At 36.9% G+C, this 19,468-nt stretch overlaps 2 protein-coding genes across 2 annotated transcripts; one reads left to right on the top strand and one right to left on the bottom strand.

The window, feature by feature from the left end:
• The first annotated feature begins 353 nt into the window (after positions 1-353).
• Positions 354-5,774, top strand: LOC123947084 (C-type lectin domain family 4 member E-like). Its single transcript, XM_046013058.1, has 6 exons — positions 354-404; positions 1,209-1,301; positions 1,915-2,004; positions 2,705-2,856; positions 3,491-3,606; positions 4,785-5,774. The coding sequence occupies exons 1-6, from the start codon at positions 368-370 to the stop codon at positions 4,933-4,935; spliced, it is 639 nt and encodes a 212-aa protein (XP_045869014.1). The 5' UTR covers positions 354-367; the 3' UTR covers positions 4,936-5,774.
• Positions 5,775-8,256: 2,482 nt separating this feature from the next.
• LOC123947017 (C-type lectin domain family 4 member D-like) lies at positions 8,257-18,992 on the bottom strand. The gene is made up of 7 exons (XM_046012954.1): positions 18,946-18,992; positions 17,293-17,395; positions 15,879-15,968; positions 13,496-13,600; positions 11,394-11,545; positions 9,891-10,003; positions 8,257-9,603 (listed from the first exon to the last, which is right to left on the bottom strand). The coding sequence occupies exons 2-7, from the start codon at positions 17,318-17,320 to the stop codon at positions 9,459-9,461; spliced, it is 633 nt and encodes a 210-aa protein (XP_045868910.1). The 5' UTR covers positions 17,321-17,395; positions 18,946-18,992; the 3' UTR covers positions 8,257-9,458.
• Positions 18,993-19,468: the final 476 nt, after the last annotated feature.

Here is a 19,468-nt window from a genome sequence, read left to right as displayed (position 1 = left end):
AAGAAAGTAGAGAAATTTTACCCACCAAAATAAAACTGTATTTTTAAGCCCCTGATGTGTCCACATGCTCAACCCAATCTGCTGATACTTAACCACCTCACCGTTTCCCCATTTAGTTGTTTCCTAAACTGAGGAGACAGATGTGTCGCCCAGTAAAGTCCCTTGTCCTCCTTATGCAAGAAAGGAAACCCTGACTAAAACACAAAGCCACAGAACACGTTGATATTATGATGTCTTGGGGTCACACTTCCTAAAAAACAGAAAAAGAATCATTTTTCTTGAATCTTACCAACAAAATACTCCTGGATTCAGAAACTGACGAGAGGAGAGAAAGGGAGAGGGAGAGGGAGAGAGAGAGAGAGAGAGAATGAATCCATCCCAACCATCTACATCACAAGGCACAGGTAAAATTTGCAACTCTCCCTTTCTCTCATAGATCTTTCTTTTGGGAAGAGGTGATAAATATTTTGAGGGAAGGGACAATAGAAAAGTCTCCACTAGAACAAAAGAAGGGAGACAGATAGAACGCAAGAGAGGAAGCTGAGGGAGGCAGTGGTTAGGGACCGTATGTTGTACTGAGGATCGCTGGGCTGGCTTCCAGGGAGCGCTGAATCAGACCGCTCTGCCCACCCTTTCCCTGTGTCGTGTTGGGCAAGTCACCTCACTTCTCTGGAACCCACTTTCCCTGTCTGTAAAATGTGTATCTGGAGGGAGGGAGAGAGGAGCTACCAGAGGGTGGCCCGAGTTTTATCTGATCTGATTGACAGAGAGCTTGGGAAATAAGACACCGAAAAGAGGAGAGCAAGCAAGAGACAAGAAAAACAGAGAGGGTGAGAGGGAGAAATGGGAAAGACAAAAATAGGAAAAGAAGGGGGAAAAATCTGGGAAACTTAGGAAGGAAAAATTGCCCAATTCAGTTCACGAATCTTAAGATTAGCAATTCTAGTGGTTCTGAAAGATGGTTTCCAGACCAATAGCAGCTTCTGGGAACTTGCTGGCTCAGTACCAGTTCTCATGAAATATTAACTCTAGAGGTGAAGTGCCTTCATCTGTGTTTCAACACACCTTCCAAATGATTCTGATCCATGCTGAAGTTTGAAACTTACTCCATATAGAACAGTGTGAGTGGAAGGAACTAAGTGGTTGGGTAAGAATCTCTTGTAACTTGCTAGGGAAGATTGACTATGTTTGCATATTTCTTTCTACAGAGAAAAGACGCTTGTCTGCCCAAGTGCTCTTATGGATTGTTGCCGGGGTCTCCATGCTACTGCTCAGCGCCTGTTTTATCACCAGATGTGTTGGTGAGTTTGAAAGGTCGAGTTTAATCTCCCTGGTGAATATTAGGGGTAAAATCTTTCTTGTTGCCTTTGGGTTCTCTTCCCCCTCAATAGGTATTTCTGTTCCACTCTCTTCCCTATTTATCTCCAGGTTATTGCTCAACTAGAACCCCAACTAGAACAGAATAGTTACCAAATTTCAGTGACCTCTGACACATTTTTCATGATAAACATTTTTCATCTCCTTGACGGCCTTGTGTCCTTCCCTTTGCATTCCTATCATTAGGGTAAACTTCTCTATGGGATCCTAACCAGAAGCATGACAAAATCGCTTTTTGGAAGAAGGGTAGGGAGGGTTGGCATAAGAGTGAGTAAAAATGCATATTTGTTTTCTCTGGGCCTTTGGACCTGAGATACAATACATTCATCTTCATAAATCAGGAAAATCATGAAATGTGAATTCCTTCTTCTTTCTTTGAGTAGGTAAATCTTGTTGCCTCTCTGTGTAGAAGGACAAATAGGAAAAAAAGGAAAAAGAAACCATGATGATTATTGGTACTTTCATTATAAATACAAAAATGGTAACATTTATTTTTTTCAAGATTAATGAACATTAACTCTGCACCTTCCCTTACAGTGACATATCGTGTCCTTCAACTCTGTGATGAGAATAAGTTCCAGCTACATGAGGCATTCATGGACTTCTCCTGCTCCCGTGATGGATTGGGTATAATAGTCCTCAAACTTGAACATCAACATTTATCTATTGACACTTTTCTTTTAAGATTTTATTCATTTATTTCAGAGAAAGACAGAGAGTGCAAGCATGAATGTCGGGGAGGGGCAGAAGGAGAAATAGACTCACCACTGAGCAGAGAGCCTGATGCAGGGCTCAATCCGGGGACCTGGGATCATGACCTGAGCCAAAGGCAGACGCTAATCAACTGAACCACCTAGGGGCCCTTATATCAACAATTTTTTTTTTTTTTTTTGGCTTCTAGATTGATTTGGGGACAAGTAAAGTAGTTGGATGATGTTCTGTTTTTCAAAAACAAAATGTAAAATCTTGCCTGTTCTATATAAGAATGCTGAGGAATTGGTAAGAAGACAGTTCTAGAACTTCGGAAATGCAGTTAGCATCAGGACAGGAAAACTTGGGGACATTATAGAAAACTTTTAGAATAAATCTGAGGTATGTCTCAACAGAACCTAGAAGAGGAAGATATTGTCTCCAGGAATGCATTTTCTTTTTCTCACTTGCTTCCAAATGAGATGAAAGAGAAAAAAATCTTTATAGATTAGGGAATTTGCAAATACTTCAGAAATTTACTCCCAATGCTCTTGTATATACATCTTATTCCAAGTCTTAACAAAATCCTAGACGCTCCTCTGGGCTAGAGCACTCACGGAAATGTCTCTCCTCCTAGATTCAGTCAAGAATTGCTGTCCATCGAACTGGATACATTTTCAATCTAGCTGCTACTTCTTTTCTACTAACACCATGTCCTGGGCATCAAGTTTAAAAAACTGCTCTGACATGGGAGCTCATCTTGTTGTTATCAACACGCGGGAAGAACAGGTAGTTGGCGTGCAGCCTCCTCCAATGTCCACGTGACCTTCTCAGGATCTATCCCTTTCTCCATACGTGCATACAGTGTTTGGGCCACAGCTACTATTTGTTAAACGAATGTATTGAAATGCATGCCAATTCTACTATTTCTGTAAGTCGATACTTACTCTATTTTCATCACCAGAAGAGCCTAAAGTGAAGGGATTTCTATGTTCAGTTTCTTTATTAGGAGGATGGGGGGGTGGGGAGAAAAGGGCTGGGAGTTCATTTTAGAATAGCTATTACATTGATGAGCACATCATATGATGATGTCAGATATGTCAAAGGTATGGCCACGATCCTTAAGCTGTGATTAATAAAGTTTCGTGCTGGATAAATACAGTAGATTTTGCTACAAATAACAGTAGATAAACTTGGAATTATTATTGGGAACCTCCTTCTCTGTTAAAGATTTGATTATGGTATGCCTATTTTTACCGCAATAAAAAGAATCAGGAGACAATCCTCCATGATCTTACAATTTCAGAGCCACTTATCCTCTGCAGTCTTTGTCCTACTTTATTTCTCTTAAGAACAGTTACCTTCAACCTTTGTTCAAAATTGAAATAATTGATCTTTTTTTTTTATTGTGTTGCTTCCATAGGAATTCCTTTTCTTTGCGAAACCTAAAAGGAGAGAGTTCTATATTGGACTGACAGACCAGGTGAACGAGGGTCAGTGGCAATGGGTAGATGGAACACCTTTCTCAGAATCTCTCAGGTAATTTCCTTCTTGCAGGAGAATTTTAACACTGTCTCAAATCAAAGTTAGACCATTCGCAGAACCTCCTCCTGTTCCACAAGATATCTTTGGGTCAACCCTTCATAATACGATTTGCAAGAATATAGATGAAGGAAGCATGAGGTGCCCCCTCATTCCTGAGACTATCTGGATACAGGGGACATAACAGATGAAACAGAGAGGGTTAGAATTAAAGACTAATTCATTGGAAATGCAGCAGAGACAGAGTGAAATTCAGAGTCTTGTGCTCCAAACTAGTAAATGAGACAAAAATAATGATTTGAGAAAGTGGATTTATGGAGTGAGAGCATGGAACCCCCTTGTTAATGTCTCTTTTCTCCTTAATAATGACCTTACTTTGTGACTGCACAGCACTTCGGAATTTTCAAAGTTTTTATCTCATTCGTTATTTCATTTTACCTAAATTACACCTTTCTGCTATATATGGATATCATTAATCTTTACTTAGCATTTGAGGAAACTAAGGGTCAGGAAGGTTAAGAACAGTTCTAAGAGTACAGCCCAGATGCCCTGAGACTTGAGAAAGTCGCTTCACTACAGCACAATAACACCACTGAAGTATGTGCTTACGTGATTACAAGTGTGGAATAAAGGGAACCAAAGGTAAGATGAGACAGGAGTGTGAAGGAAACAAATTCATGAGAACATGAGAGCTTCGTAGCAAACACGTCCACCAAAATATCAATAGCTACTCGTTATGGGTCGACAACCACGAGGGAGCATGACAGAACAGAAAATCAGGAATATCCAGTTCAGCTTCACTCCTCATAAACTCTATGACTTAGACAAATGGTTTAGCTTTCCTGGGATTCATTTTCCTTATCCAAAAATGCAGATTATAGGGACACCTGGGTGGCTCAGTTGGTTAAGTGTCTGCCTTTGGCTCTGGTCATGATCTTGGGGTCCTGGGGTCAGGTCTGCTTCTCCCTCTCCCTCTGCCTCTCCCCCTGCTTGTGCACTTTCTCTCTCTCTGTCCAATAAATAAATATTTTTTAAATTAAAAAATAACATGGAGATTACAATGCCTAACAAAAGTGTTGTGAAGTGATGCAACACAATTGTCATTTGCCTCGCATAGTAGGTCACTTGGCTTCTTGTAGCTGGGATTTTAAATCTGTACGATTATTCTCGTTCAGCTTCTGGGATGTCGGGGAGCCCAATAATTTAGTGACAGTGGAGGACTGTGCCACCATCCGAGACTCTTCAAATCCCAGGAAAAATTGGAACGATGTGCCCTGTTTCTTCAGTGTTTTTTGGATTTGTGAAATGCCAGAAATAAATGTCTAAAGCAACAGAAAAATTCTCTAAGAGCAGAAAGCACAACTTAAATGCATAAATACGGAGGCACAACAGCATGAACATAGCTCCAACCAGAGAGGTGTGTGCGGCATTAATGAGGACTCCGTAGGGACTTCAGGAGGACTTCGTTGCTTTTGCTACCAATAAAAATGAGTCATTTTGAATGTTCTAATTTGTGATGCTGATTGACCTGCATGTTTCTCCATATTAGTCTCAGGACTTCTCGAAACTTACCAAGCAATTCTAGAACAAATGTCAGGAAGAGAAAAGTATACTCCTTTGGGCACATTGGCTTCATTTGTGAAGACTGATGGGAAAATACAGGGGTACAGAGCAAGTACAGAGCCCAGCGAGAAGAGGATTTTCAAAGTGACTTTGAAGCCCCTGAATTCAGGCTCTGGCTCCTGAAAAGTCTACCTTCTCTTCTCAATTGCATACCATTTTTACCTCTGCTCGAGCAAGGATTGTCACTATGTTCTCTTGTACGATGAATAAGAAACTCCCTCAAGTCATGAAGCTTATCCCTGCTTCAAAGACATGTGGACTTCCCAGCTAATGGCCTTGATGACACCTCGCTAGGAAAAGGCCATGCTGAGCTTCGGCTCCAAATAGACTATGATTCAGTCCGTTCATCCCAAGAACTCCCTTTTCTCTTTATTCTCTTCCACTGAATAACTGAATCTCACCTCAGTTTGTGGCTCTTGCTCAGCTAGTGTCCAACGGTCAAATTGTTTGAAGAGAACATTCAGCTTGACAATTTCCTATCTCAAGCCTACCCCCTACTAGCATATTTTTTTCAGTACTGATAAGGTTATTCAAGAATATTTAAATAGGGCGCCTGGGTGGCTCAGTGGGTTAAGCCGCTGCCTTCGGCTCAGGTCATGATCTCAGGGTCCTGGGATCGAGTCCCGCATCGGGCTCTCTGCTCAGCAGGGAGCCTGCTTCCCTCTCTCTCTCTATCTCTGCCTGCCTCTCTCTCTACTTGTGTCAAATAAATAAATAAAATCTTAAAAAAAAAAAAAAGAATATTTAAATAACATAGTACCTTTAATAACCATGTTTCTTGCATGCAGCACCATAAAGAGACCCTCAAAATTCATACATTGGAATGAATGTGTAATCATGAAATGGGAAAATTCAACTGTGTAAGTGAATATAATATATTATCTTTCCTTAAAAATGTTTATTCTTCTTAGGTATAAGGGACCACATGTGGTTTTGAAACCAATATGCCTTTAAACCGAAAGTCATTTGACCTAAAAGTAATCCAAGGCATGTATTTTCTACTTTCTAATTCCCTTTTATCAAATTATAAACATCAATGAAAGACATGGAAATACTTTTATTCACCATTTGTTTCTCTTTGGTTGGCTATAATTTGTTATTTTAAATTTTATTTTGGGGCACCTGGGTGGCTCAGTGGGTTAGGCCTCTGTCTTTGGCTCAGGTCATGATCTCAGGGTCCTGGGATTGAGCCCCACATCGGGCTGTCTGCTCAGTGGGGTGCCTTCTTCCCCCTCTCCCTCTGCCTGCTTCTCTGCCTACTTGTGATCTCTTTCTCTCTGTCAAATAAATAAATAAAATCTTTAAATTTTATTTCAATATTGAAAGATATATGAAAGTATTAGCATATATTATTCACCATACATTTATAATTTGTTACGCAATTAACTTTGTCTTCGAAGTTTGGCAAGAAAAGAAACAATCACTCAGGGTTTAATGGTTAAAGGTCAATAGAACCCAAGTTATTTATCTGGAAAATTCTGAGGGGTAGATTATCTGTTTGATACTATTTTAAAAAATATTTTTACAATAGGGCCTACAAAAATATTCAGGCAGCAGAAAAGCCAGAAAGTTCCAAAAAATAAAAGAGTAAGTAATCATCTATAGTCCCAAAACCATATTCCCAAAGTAAACCACTGTTCTGATGTAAATATTACCATATGGGCCTCTAAATATTTTAAAGAAAAATCATTCTAATACATTTGGTGAAAATAATACACACTCATTATCAAAAATTTTTACTCATATGTTATCATGAATATGTAAAGATTATCACAGTTGAATCTTGTACTGTATCATGATTATGTATTATATTACATGCTTTCTTAAATACATTTTGCTTTTTGTATAGCTAATATTGACAGCATTTTTTATTTATCTAGTTTTCTATGTACTGATTAATAATGCATCCCTTAACTATGCAGAATTGTACATCACCTCTCAATGCATTCAAATACATTTTCTATCAGTCCCATATTTTCAAGAGGAAAAGAAATCCTCTTGGAAATGTCTTCCGTTTCTAATCTGAACTGGGATTGTTCTTATGGTTTCTTTCATAGCCATTATTTTGTTGATTTTTATTATACAAAGGAAATATTTTATCATTTAAAGGTTATTATTTCAGATTATGATATACCAATATAATGGAACACTGTTTAGTTATTTGAAACAAGGTATAAAACATTTCCCAAGCTATATTTTTAAGTAAAAAAATGCAAGATGATTACCCCAAAAAACAAATAATCCAATTAAAAAAACAAGCAGAAGACATGAACAGACATTACTCCAAAGAAGACATCCAGATGGCCAATAGACCCATGAGAAGATGCTCAACATCATTCATCATCAGGGGAATACAAATCAAAACCACAATGAGATATCACCTCACACCAGTCAGAATGGCTAAAATCAAAAACACAAAAAACAAGTGTTGGCAAGGATGTGAAGAAGATTGCTGGTGGGAATGCAAGTTGGTACAGCCACTGTGGAAAACAGTATGGAGGGTCCTCAAAAAAATAAAAATAGAACTGCCATACTATCACACTACTGGGTATTTACCCAAAGAATACAAAAACATCAATTCAGAGGAATACATGCACCCCTATGTTTATTCCAGCATTATCTACAATAGCCTAACTATGGAAGGAGCCCGAATGTCCACCAATTGATGAATAAATAAAGAAGATGTGATATACATGTCACACACAACAGAACTGTACACACACATTATTGTATATATATACATATATATGTGTATACACACACACACACACACTCAGCAGAATATTATTCGGGTGAAATCTTGCCATTTGCTCAAGTGGATGGAGGTAGAGTGTATTATGCTAAATGAAATAGAGAAAGACAAGTACCACATGATTTCACATATGTGGAATTTAAGAAACAAAACAAAGGAGCAAAGGCAAAAGAGAGAGAGAGAGAGAGACAAACCAAAAAACAGAATTTTAATTATAGAGAACAAACTGAGGGTTACCAGAGGAGAGGTGGTAGGGAAAGTGGGAAAGAAGAGATGGGGACCAAAGAGTACCTGATCATGATGAAAAACAAACAGACAAAACCCCTGAGATTCATGGGAGAAAAAAATTGCAAGATGTTTAAGATGCTACAGACAATGTTTCCACTAGTGTTAAAAAAAATGGGTTGTATGTTTATATACATTTATATACACTTATTTAAACATATACAGAATTACGTATAAGACACTGACAATCATAGTTTCTCGGAAGAGGCATTTAAGGGACGAGTTCAGGGTGGAAGATTTAACTCATACTTTCATTTATAATTTTCTGGTTTGCCTTTTTAACATATATATATCATACTTTTTTAAAGACAAAACCAGTGTTCAAATTTTTTAAGTGTTTCAAACTTCTACAATTACCAGAGTGTCCTAATAAATTTTGCAGTTATTTTTATGAAATTACTATCAGCTGTCTTAAAGAATTTATGAAGAATAGGAGAAGTGCCATGAGAAGTGGGGACAGATTGAAAGGGGCCAAGGGGAGAAACAGGGGGACTATTCAGAAGGCTATTGCAATAATCCAGGTAAGAAAGGTGGTCTGTGGTGGTCACCAAAGAGGTAGTGAAAAACAATCAGACTGCAAGAAATAGATTAGGGGACACCTGGGTGGCTCAGTCAGTTGAGCAACTGACTTGATTTCAGCTTAGGTCATGATCTCAGGGTTGTGAGATTGAACCCCATATTGGGCCCCACATTAGGCTCTGTGCTTGGTGGGGAATCTGCTTGAGATTCTCTCTCTCCCTCTCTCAAATAAATACATAAATCTTAAAAAAAAATGTAAAGAGTTTGTCATAACTGGGACTAAAATAATGGCACACCACTACCAATTGGAATACCCCACACTGTAAAAATCTGAGCAGAGGAAAGCAATGACTAAGAGATTGCATAATCTGAGCCATTCTGTTCGATATGTCATCAATACACCCCAACTGAAAAGGAAATACTCTGATATACTATCAAGAAAGCAAAATTAATGAAAATGGGTTCTCACAGAAAATATAACTCCTGCCACCATACCACACAAAAACATAGTATCTTGAATGAATAGAACAAAAATAAATAAGGCCATCATAACTGAAAATTTTCTATTTTCTCAGCAGGTTTTCTCTGTTCCAATGGTGCAGGTACATTCTTCCCTAGTCTAATTTGTTCTTCTTTTCTGTCTCCATCTCAAGGACTTCTTTGGAGGTTTCTAGTTGAATGCTGTTCCAGGTAATTTACAAATACTTTTTGTCTCAAAGTTACAAGGAGAATCATTCCGTGTCCATTTGTCTTGAACATTAACAAGGACAATACAATTTTCTTCCTGATTTTTGGGTTCACCCTCAGGCCATAATCTGAAATGAAAGAAAAATATATATATTTATATTTATATTTATAGTGTGTGTATGTGAGTGTATGTGTGTAGGTCAGGGGACATGCAGGGAAAATGTCTTTGGTGAAAAATATGGAGTGCACTGTCTAATAGAAGTATCATAGTATATTAGTATAGGGGTTACTCAACACATAGCGCTCTATTCTGAGTAAGCATTCCTACATCAGTATACTGCAGCCCAAATGAATTCTGCTTGCTATCTTCCCAGATTTACCTATAAAACTCTTACACTCCAGTCAACATACTCACAAATTATGTGGGTTAAATGCAGTCTTGTTCACCAAGGATTGGCCTTCATGATTCTCATCTATAAGTCCCAGGAAATATGAAAATCGTCTATCCAAAAATTGAGTAATAAAGTTCTGCATAAAAATATAAATTTTTAATAATTATATTAAAATTGTATATAAATTTTATAAAATTGTAATTTTTATAAGTATATTTGCATTTATCATTTAATAACTATTATGTTAGGAAAAGAGAGAAACAGTCAGATATATTATTAGCTAAGCACAAAAGAAGTGTTATCAGACAGATGTGTTTTCAAATCCTGCCTCTGCCATTTATCATGTAATGGAGTAAGTGCTCTAATCTCACCAAACCCAAGATTTCTCATCTCCAAAAGGACCACTCTACTACTGCGCAGAGTTACTGTGACGAGTAAGTGAGATCACACTTGCAAATCACTTAGCACAATGTTTAATAGGATCACATTTTTTAAAACTTTCATTTTAAAAATTGCCTCCTTTATGCATATGTGTATTAAATTAAATTCCATTTTATTCAAAGAATTGGTGAACCTATAGATTGCAAAGCCATGGGGACAGAATCCTCTGGGAAAACTTCCTAAGAAAAGAGTAGAATATAAGTCATATATATATATACTATATATATGCATATAGTATATATATATATATATATACACTCATATAGAATATGTTTATATGTATGTATGTATATGTGTGTGTGTATATACACACACACACACACACACATATATATATATGGAAGTATATTACAAGAGGAAATACTGCTTTAAGAAATGCTTTATGAAGGGTCAGGGGTGGGAGGTTGGGGGAACAGGTGGTGGGTAATGGGGAGGGCACGTTTTGCATGGAGCACTGGGTGTTGTGCGAAAAGAATGAATACTGTTACGCTGAAAAAATAAATAAAATGGAAAAAAAAAGAAATGCTTTAAAGTGTTTTAAGGAACTGAATTAAACTTAAGAGTTTTTTTTACTTAGAGTTACAATCATACAACTGAATTGTATTTCTTACGCTTTCTCCTGAGAAGCTATTTCAGTCCTGCTTAACCATTCATTTATTCACTTACTCACCAAACATTTATCAAGACCTATCCGGTGTGCCTAGCACTGTGCAGGACTTTGGAGATGCAAAGATTAGGAGAGCACAGCCACAGACCTCTGCAAAGGAGAGTCATTGGCAGACAGGGAGCAGTGAACAGATCATCTCGATACAGTGTAAGTGCCATGACCCACAGTGCATAAAGTACCACAGGTGCCTCTCAAATTACAACAGGGAGGATGCATAGGGAAGGCGGTCAGGGTAGTTTTCTGGAGGAAATAACATGTGAATCAAATCTGGAAAGACCAAAAGTTGGCCAGATGAAGAAAAATGAGTGAGGAAGATAAAACAGATGAAGCAAAGGCATAGAGGCAGAACAGAAAAATTCCTCTTTCTCTGCAAAGAGATTCAAAGAGCAGAGAGATGGATTTGAGCCTTCGAACATACCAGCTCAGCTTCTGTGCTGATGGTGGCTAGATGAGCCCCCATCCTCATGCAGTTCCTTTTGTTCTTAACCCATGTCTTGTTGTCATTAAGAGGAAAATAGCAGTTGAACTGGAATGCTCTCCAGCCAAAAGGACAGCAATTCCAGGTGGTCCCTCATGAGAAAATTGAAATGAAAATCAGTTGCAAAGGAGCATTTTATCTCTAAGAGATTGCATAGTTATTCTGCTAACTATCCAGTTAATATTTTTTTGGAAATAATACCAAGATTACTAATATCATTTTGTTCCCCTTTTTAAAAAATCCTGAAAATTGCATTTCTAAATATTTCTGAGCAAAAGTATCTGAATCATGTAGTGACTTATATGGAAATTACAAGATATTCTCTTAGAAGACAACATCATTTTTCAATGTCCCTACATGTATTTACTTCTATTTTTGAAGTGCTTCTAGAACAAAGCCTTTTGCAGGTAATTTTATCTAAAAAGGGTAGAGAACCTACTAGAACTCTCAAGCATTTGCCCATCCTCCCAAAGGATGGGGGATTTTATAAATTCCAGCAAAATATAAGAGACAAAGTCACTTTGGAAAAGCTGTATATTCTAGGAGGGAAGTCCTTAAGATATGCATGAATCAAAAGAAAACGTTATGTTTTGGATGCCAAAAATGGATCCTAAATGTGTTGTTATATTCTCCAGTTATTCAACTAATTACAGTCACGAGAAATCTATTTCTATTTATTTTTTTCTCATTTTATTTATTTTTTCAGTGTAACAGTATTCATTCTTTTTGCACAACACCCAGTGCTCCATGCAAAACGTGCCCTCCCCATTACCCACCACCTGTTCCCCCAACCTCCCACCCCTGACCCTTCAAAACCCTCAGGTTGCCCCAACCTCCCACCCCTGACCCTTCAAAACCCTCAGGTTGTTTTTCAGAGTCCATAGTCTCTTATGGTTCGATGTTTACTCTTGTACCAGATACTCCTGTTGTTTTAATCTCTCCTCATTTACTACTGATTACTTTAAATTGGATTATGAGCCTGAATGGAAATGGAAGTAAGACAAAACAAAGAGGCAACCCACGGAATGGGAGAAGATATTTGCAAATGACACTACAGACAAAGGGCTGATATCCAAGGTCTATAAAGAACTCCTCAAACTCAACACTCAAAAAATAGATAACCACATCAAAAAATGGGCAGAAGACATGAACAGACACTTCTCCAAAGACACATGAAAAAAAAGTTCATCATCATTAGCCACCAGGGAAATTCAAATCAAGACCACATTGAGATACCACCTTACACAGTTAGAATGGCCAAGATTAACAAGACAGTAAACAACATGTGTTGGAGAGGATGTAGAGAAGGAGAACCCTCTTACACTATTGGCGGGAATGCAAGTTGGTGCAGTCACTTTGGAAAACAGGGTGGAGATTCCTTAAAAAATTAAAAATAGAGCTTCCCTGTGACCCTGCTATTGCATTACGGGGTATTTACCCCAAAGATACAGATGTAGTGAAAAGAAGGGCCATCTGTACCCCAATGTTCAGAGCAGCAATGGCCACAATCACCAAATGTGGAAAGAGCCAAAATGCTCTTCAACAGATGAATGGATAAAGAAGATATGGTCCATATATACAATGGAATATTATGTCTGCATCAGAAAGGATGAACACCCAACTTTTGTATTAACATGGATGGGACTGGAGGAGATTATGCTGAGTGAAATAAGTCAAGCAGAGTGAGTCAATTATTATATGGTTTTATTTACTTGTGGAGCATAAGGAACAACATGGAGGATATTAGGAGAAGGAAAGGATAAGTGAATTGGGGAAAGTCAGAGGGGGAGACGAACCATGAGAAACTGTGGACTCTGATAAAAAAACTGAGGGTTTTAGAGGGGAAGGGGGTTGGGGGTTAGGTGAGCCTGGTTGTGGGTATTAAGGAGGGCCTGTATTGCATGGAGCACTGGGTGTGGTGCATAAATAATGAATCTTGGAACACTGAAAAAATAAAATTAAAATAAAATAAAATTAAATGTTAATTTAAAAAAAGGAAATGGAAGTAAGAAAGAAATTCTCCTATGCTCTTTTCTATCTACCTTTCAATTTTGATTTCTCTCTGGTGCATGTCAGCTTCATGTGGTACTCTGGTAACTTGAACACTCTTGCATCTCTCCTGCAGCGTAGAATGTTGTGATGAGTTACTGTCAAAGGGGAAAAGAGTTAGTTTTCTTTTCCTATATAATCACTTACTTAGGGAAATGGGAGCTGGTCACTCTGGTCCCTCTCTTCTCCTAAGAGTTAAGGTAACTAACTCTTATTACCCAGTTCCTTTGTTCTAGTCCCAGGTGAATAGGTTGAAAAGAATTGTCAAAAATTAGTATTTAATTATCATATTATCCATTTTGTGGTTTATGGGAGTAGTTCTGCAAACATTTATGTGTATATGCTTTTAAGCATATTTTTCTATCAGAATCTGTTTTAGAGTAGAGATTTTTAGTGAACACTGGGATAGTTCTGCCAAGCATTATCAGCCATATACATTCACTTATCTTTTAAATATTTTAACTTTGAGGGAAACCTGGATGCCTCAGTCGGTTGAGCATCTAACTCTTGATTTTGGCTCAGGTCATAGTCTCAGGGTTGTGAAATCAAACCCCACACTGGGCTCTGTGCTCTGCATGGAGCCTGTTTAAGATATTCTCTCTCTCTCTCTCTCCCACCGCCCCTTGCCCACCCCGTTCACACACTCTCTTTCCCTTTCTCTCTTCCAAAACTAACTAACTAAATAAATAATAAATAAATATTTTTACTTTGAAACACAATCAAGTGCAAATAAGTGAAAAACACAAATTTACAGTTCATCAAATTATTATAAAGTGAACACTCCAGGTAACAACAATCTGGCTTAAGAAACATAACATTGCCAACACCTCAGGTGGCCTTCACATCCCAAATACAACCCACTTCCTCTCTCTTAACGGTAACTATGCCATGGCTTTTAAACCAATCATTTTGTGCTTTGCTTCAAATTTTACCCCTTGATAACATATCCCTAAACCTTACAGATCAGATATGCCTGCTTTTGAACGTTACATAAATAAAGTGATAAAATATGCATTCCTTTGGTTCTGTCTTTTGCTCAGTGTTATTTCTGAAATTTATTTTTATTGTTACATAAATCCATTCGTTTTTATTACTATAACGTGATCTACTGTCTTAATGCACTAAACATATAGCCTTCTTCTGGTAGACATTTGCTTTGCTTCCAGTGTTTGACTATTATGAATGATACCATTCTGAGCATTTTTGACCATGCATCTTAGAGCACATGAGCATGCATTTCTGTAGGCTATATGCCTAGGAGTAGAATTGCTGGTAATAGAATATGCATATTGCCAACTATGATAGTGGCAAAGTTTTCCAAAGTGGTTGTACTGCTCTGTGCTCCCCTGAAAACTAATGAGCTTGACATTTTTTATGTGTTCATTAAACGTTTCCATTTTTCTTTTCTATAGTGCCTATGCAAAATTTTGCCTATTTTTCTGCTGTATTGTCAGGACTTTTCCCCATTGTTTTGAAAGAGTTGTTTATATACACTGTACATTAATTTTTTATCAATTATATGATTACAAAAACCTTCTATGGCTGCTTTGTTTCTTGGTATTTTTGTTGTACACTAATTCTTACTTTAATATAGTATAATTGGTCAATATTTTCTTCACTGGCTAGCACATTTTATGACTTAAGAAATCATTCCCTGACTTGAGGATATGAATATATTCTCCATTTATCTTCTAAAAAGCATTATTGATTTGCTTTTCACATTTGGCCAATAATTCATGTCAGGTTGGTTTTATACATGATATACAGGGGACAGATTTCATTTTTTGAAAGAGGATAATCAATGGTCTTCTAGCACATTAATTGAACAAAATTGTCCTTTCCCTATACCTGCAGTATCCCCTTCTGTTTTACATAAACAGTTCATATATGCAGGATCTGTAACTAAGCTCTCTATTCCTTTCCTCTGGTCTATTTGTCTGTACTTGCACCTATACTATATTACTGTAATTATAATAATTTTATACAAGGTCTTGCTATTAGAAAGAACAAATCTTTCAACTGTTCTTTTCAAAGCAGACCACAGTCTACCTGAAAGTTGGTTTTTTGCTGGTTATTCTTTACTGATAAGATACAGCCCCTTATAATCTCAGTCAAAAATGGGGAATGATTTACTTCAGCCACCAACCTTCATAGGTCTAGGAAAGGGTTTAACTTCCATCTTTCATTCCCTGACATAAGACAGCACCATCAAAGGACAGAGCGTTAAAAATGTAGCTCTGAATTTTAAATTCAAGACCCTGAAAAGCAGTATGGATTGAAATGTTGGGACGGGGAATCAAAATAACAAGCCTTAAAGGAACTTCATGAACGTTGTTTGGAGAAATTCACAGAGTTCCACTTCTGCTAATAACTTACCCAAACAGTTTGCAATAAAACAAGCACTGAGAACTGAGATGAAAAAAACAGCAATGGCCCAAGGGATCATCTGGGAATGCTGGCCTCTGACTAGGGCAAAAGGAAAGATAAATACATTGTCTTCTCTGCCACAAGAACTGGGGAAGATATTCTACTGAGTAGCAAGCTAAATATGAGCTCATCCACAATATTTTAGATCTAGAGGAAAGCTTAAAGATTTCCTCCTGAATAAATCAGTTTAAAAGTTTACTGATAAAAACATACATACATACATGCATACATAAAAATATAACCCTTTTTTAATGGAAAGACTTTTTATAAGACAGAAAACACAATGAATGATCATTAAACAGAAAAGTATGCTCAAAGAAATGTAAACTAAAATATTATGGTACAATTTTTCACATATGAGATTTTTTAAAAGAAAATAGAAAATATATAGTATCAGCAAGACTGAGGAAAAATAAACTCTCTTGGTGTTAGCATATAGTTTATGCTAAACTATAAATTAGAAAGCTTTTAGACAGACCAAGTTAGCAACACTTATCAATTTCCAAGTGCATCATATTTACCACAACAGTATCAATTCTAGAGCTCTATCATGTAGAAAATTTGAACTTTTTTCTATGAAAGGATATTCATTGCAGTACTTGTAGAAATATATAATTTTAAAATTAATAATTAAAATTAATGTTTTACTTCACCTCATCACTGTACCATGGTAAACTTCAATGGGACCACAATGTACCCTGGTCCTAAAACACAGCGTTTTATGTAACAATATGTCTTGGAGACTTTTTCTGTCAATACCTACTAATATATAGGATTATTTCAATCATTGTGTAGAATTCCATCGTAGAGATTCACCATCATTTAGAATCTGTACTATTAGTAATATACAAGCAAGTATTGGTTTCTGGTGTTTTTTTCTGTTTCTAAAAGTACTGCAATGAATATCCTTTCATAGAAATAATATTTGTTCGATTTCTCAAAAATATTGTTTAATATTCTTATAATACAAATACATGTGACCCTTAAGGACAGCATAAAATGGGATAAAGTCAGAGCCTCAGGTAAACTGTGAACCTTAATTGGTGTGTTTTGTCTATCTTCCTTCCTCCTCTTACCTTTATAAGAATCTTCCCAAATTACTCTCTTTCTTTCCATCTTATTTTTCCTTTGCATAATTTATCTCTTGTCTTGGCCCAATGTATGTTTCACAAAGTTTCTCTTACCCAACATACTTGAGTTTATCTATGACCTTTCTCCTCACCAAAGTCATCGTCATTTCCTTTACCTCCTCCTCATCATCATCTTCCATCTTCAGAACTATAACTACCATTAATTTATATTTTAAAATCTTAGTCATAATTACATTTGCTTCTTTAAAACTGAGAGGAGAGGATGTACTCACGTTTATTTTGAGGCTCTTCTTGCCCCATTGTGGGTTAATTCTCTTTCTGTCCAGTGGTTGGGAGAATGAGAAGCTTCTTCTGTTTTTGCCCAAGTGTATATCTCTGCAGGTAATGAGTATACCCTCAGAAATACTTGAGACTGAACATTAATCTTACTTATTCTGGTAAGATCAGAACATTCTCTATATAAAGGACAAGTCAAAAGAAGAAGTCTTTTCAAAGACAAGTTTCCTTTGATTCACTGAGAGACAGAGAAAGACAAAAGGAAATTGGGAAAGCAACACTCAAAAACAGCCAGTAGAAATTTCCATGAAGTATGTTGAGATCACTAGATTAGTGTGTCATGTGAAATTTCTCAATTTGTTTTTATTCATTCAAACAAGAAGTTTAGCAATGTCCTAAAAGAATAGTAATTATGCTTAATAAAAATTTAATACACATTCCTTCATCTTTCTTCTTTTTTTTTTAGGGAGGGGTATTATATTTTCAAATTACATGTTACATGCTTGAGGTAAATTATGCCTTAAAAATATCTCTGAGCTGAGTAAGCTGTGTGCAAGATGACAAAAGACAATGTGAGCAATGAGCTAAAGCATTTTTTTAAAAATATTTTATTTATTTATTTGAGGGAGCACAAAGGGAGAGTGAAAGGGAGAAGGTAACTCCCTGCTGAGCACAGAGCCCAAGGTGAGGTTCAGTCCCAGGACCCTGGGATCATGACCTCAGCTGAAGGCAGACGACTGAGCAGGCGCCCCTGAACTAAAGCTTTTAATGTACACAATGTATGTATACTGTATGTAAAGACACAGGAACTTTTGTTTTGGGGTTGAGAAAGGGATGGCGGAGCTGTTGATTAAATCCCCAAATCTTCCTAGATGAGAGAAAATAAGCTTATTAAGGCAATGGAAAAGGAAATGTAACATTCTGTGGTAAAGACATTATCAGGTTCCCTGTCTTCTTTTACAGTGTCATCATGGACTGAATATTATGTCCTACAGCCATGCTGGCACTGTGATCTCAAATGTCCCAACCTCTAGAACTGTGAGATATAAATTCCTGTTGTTTAAGCCACTAATCTATGGTATTTTGTTACAGCAGCCTGATATCACCAAAAAAAAAAAAAGTATCTAGCAGCTTAGAGATCCTTCTTAAATTCTAGCTTCCAAAATATGGCCCTTCACCTGCCTTTTTCCTTAAGCTACAATATTATTTTAAGTATATATACACATACATATATGTACGCACACACATATATATTTGGTCATCCTGAATGAAATACTACTATGTTAAGTTGGAAGTGGGAGGAAGTAAAATTATAGATTTGACAACACATGTATTTTTTAAAACTGTCACAACCAAAGTATTTCCACAGCAACAGTATTACTTACCCACACACTTTCAAAGTGACCCTAGAAACTACATCTTTATCTAAAATAATATGTTCTTTATTAAAAGGATCTAGGAATCTTAGAGGATATATAAATCCCACCTAGAACAGGAAAAAATAATCTACACCTGGCATATTCTGTGTTCCCAGAAAACAAACATGGTTTCAAATACATGAGAGAAACTCTGCTCTAGAAAGTTTACTGAGCCAAATGAAAAGATGCATCCAAGGTATAGTTAAGATGACAAAATACAGGGGTGCCCACCTGGTTCAGCTGGTAATGTGTCTGACTCTTGATTTCAGCTCAGGTCATGACCTCAGGGTTGTGGGACTGAGCCCTGCATTGGGCTCCATGCCCAGCAGCAAGTCTGCTTGAGATTCTCTCTCTCCCTCTGCCTCCACATGCTCTCTCTCTCTCTAAAATAAATAAATACATATTTTTGTAAAAACAGCTATAGCTTCAACAACTTGTTAATGGATGGAGACACAATAAAAATGTAAACGTTGACATCAAAAATGTACAAAGAGAGAGAGTAAAAGATGGAGTTTGGCATGCAAGCAAAGTTAAATTGTTATCAGCATAAAATAGACTTATATTTACAAGATGTTTGATGTAAACCTCATGGGATCACAAAGTAAAAACCTAAAATAGATACACTTAGATAAAGAGAAAGGAAACAAAGCATACCACTACAGAAAATCACTGATTGCAAAGGAAGGCATAAAGAAAGGGGGAAGGGGGTGGAATGGAACAACGAAACACCAGAAAATAATAAGATGGCATTAGC

Source organism: Meles meles, chromosome 7 (genome assembly GCF_922984935.1).
Source record: "Meles meles chromosome 7, mMelMel3.1 paternal haplotype, whole genome shotgun sequence".
NCBI classification, from domain to species: Eukaryota; Metazoa; Chordata; class Mammalia; order Carnivora; family Mustelidae; genus Meles; species Meles meles.
Note: the sequence above shows the minus strand (reverse complement) of the source record. Positions and strands in the feature narration are given on the sequence as shown.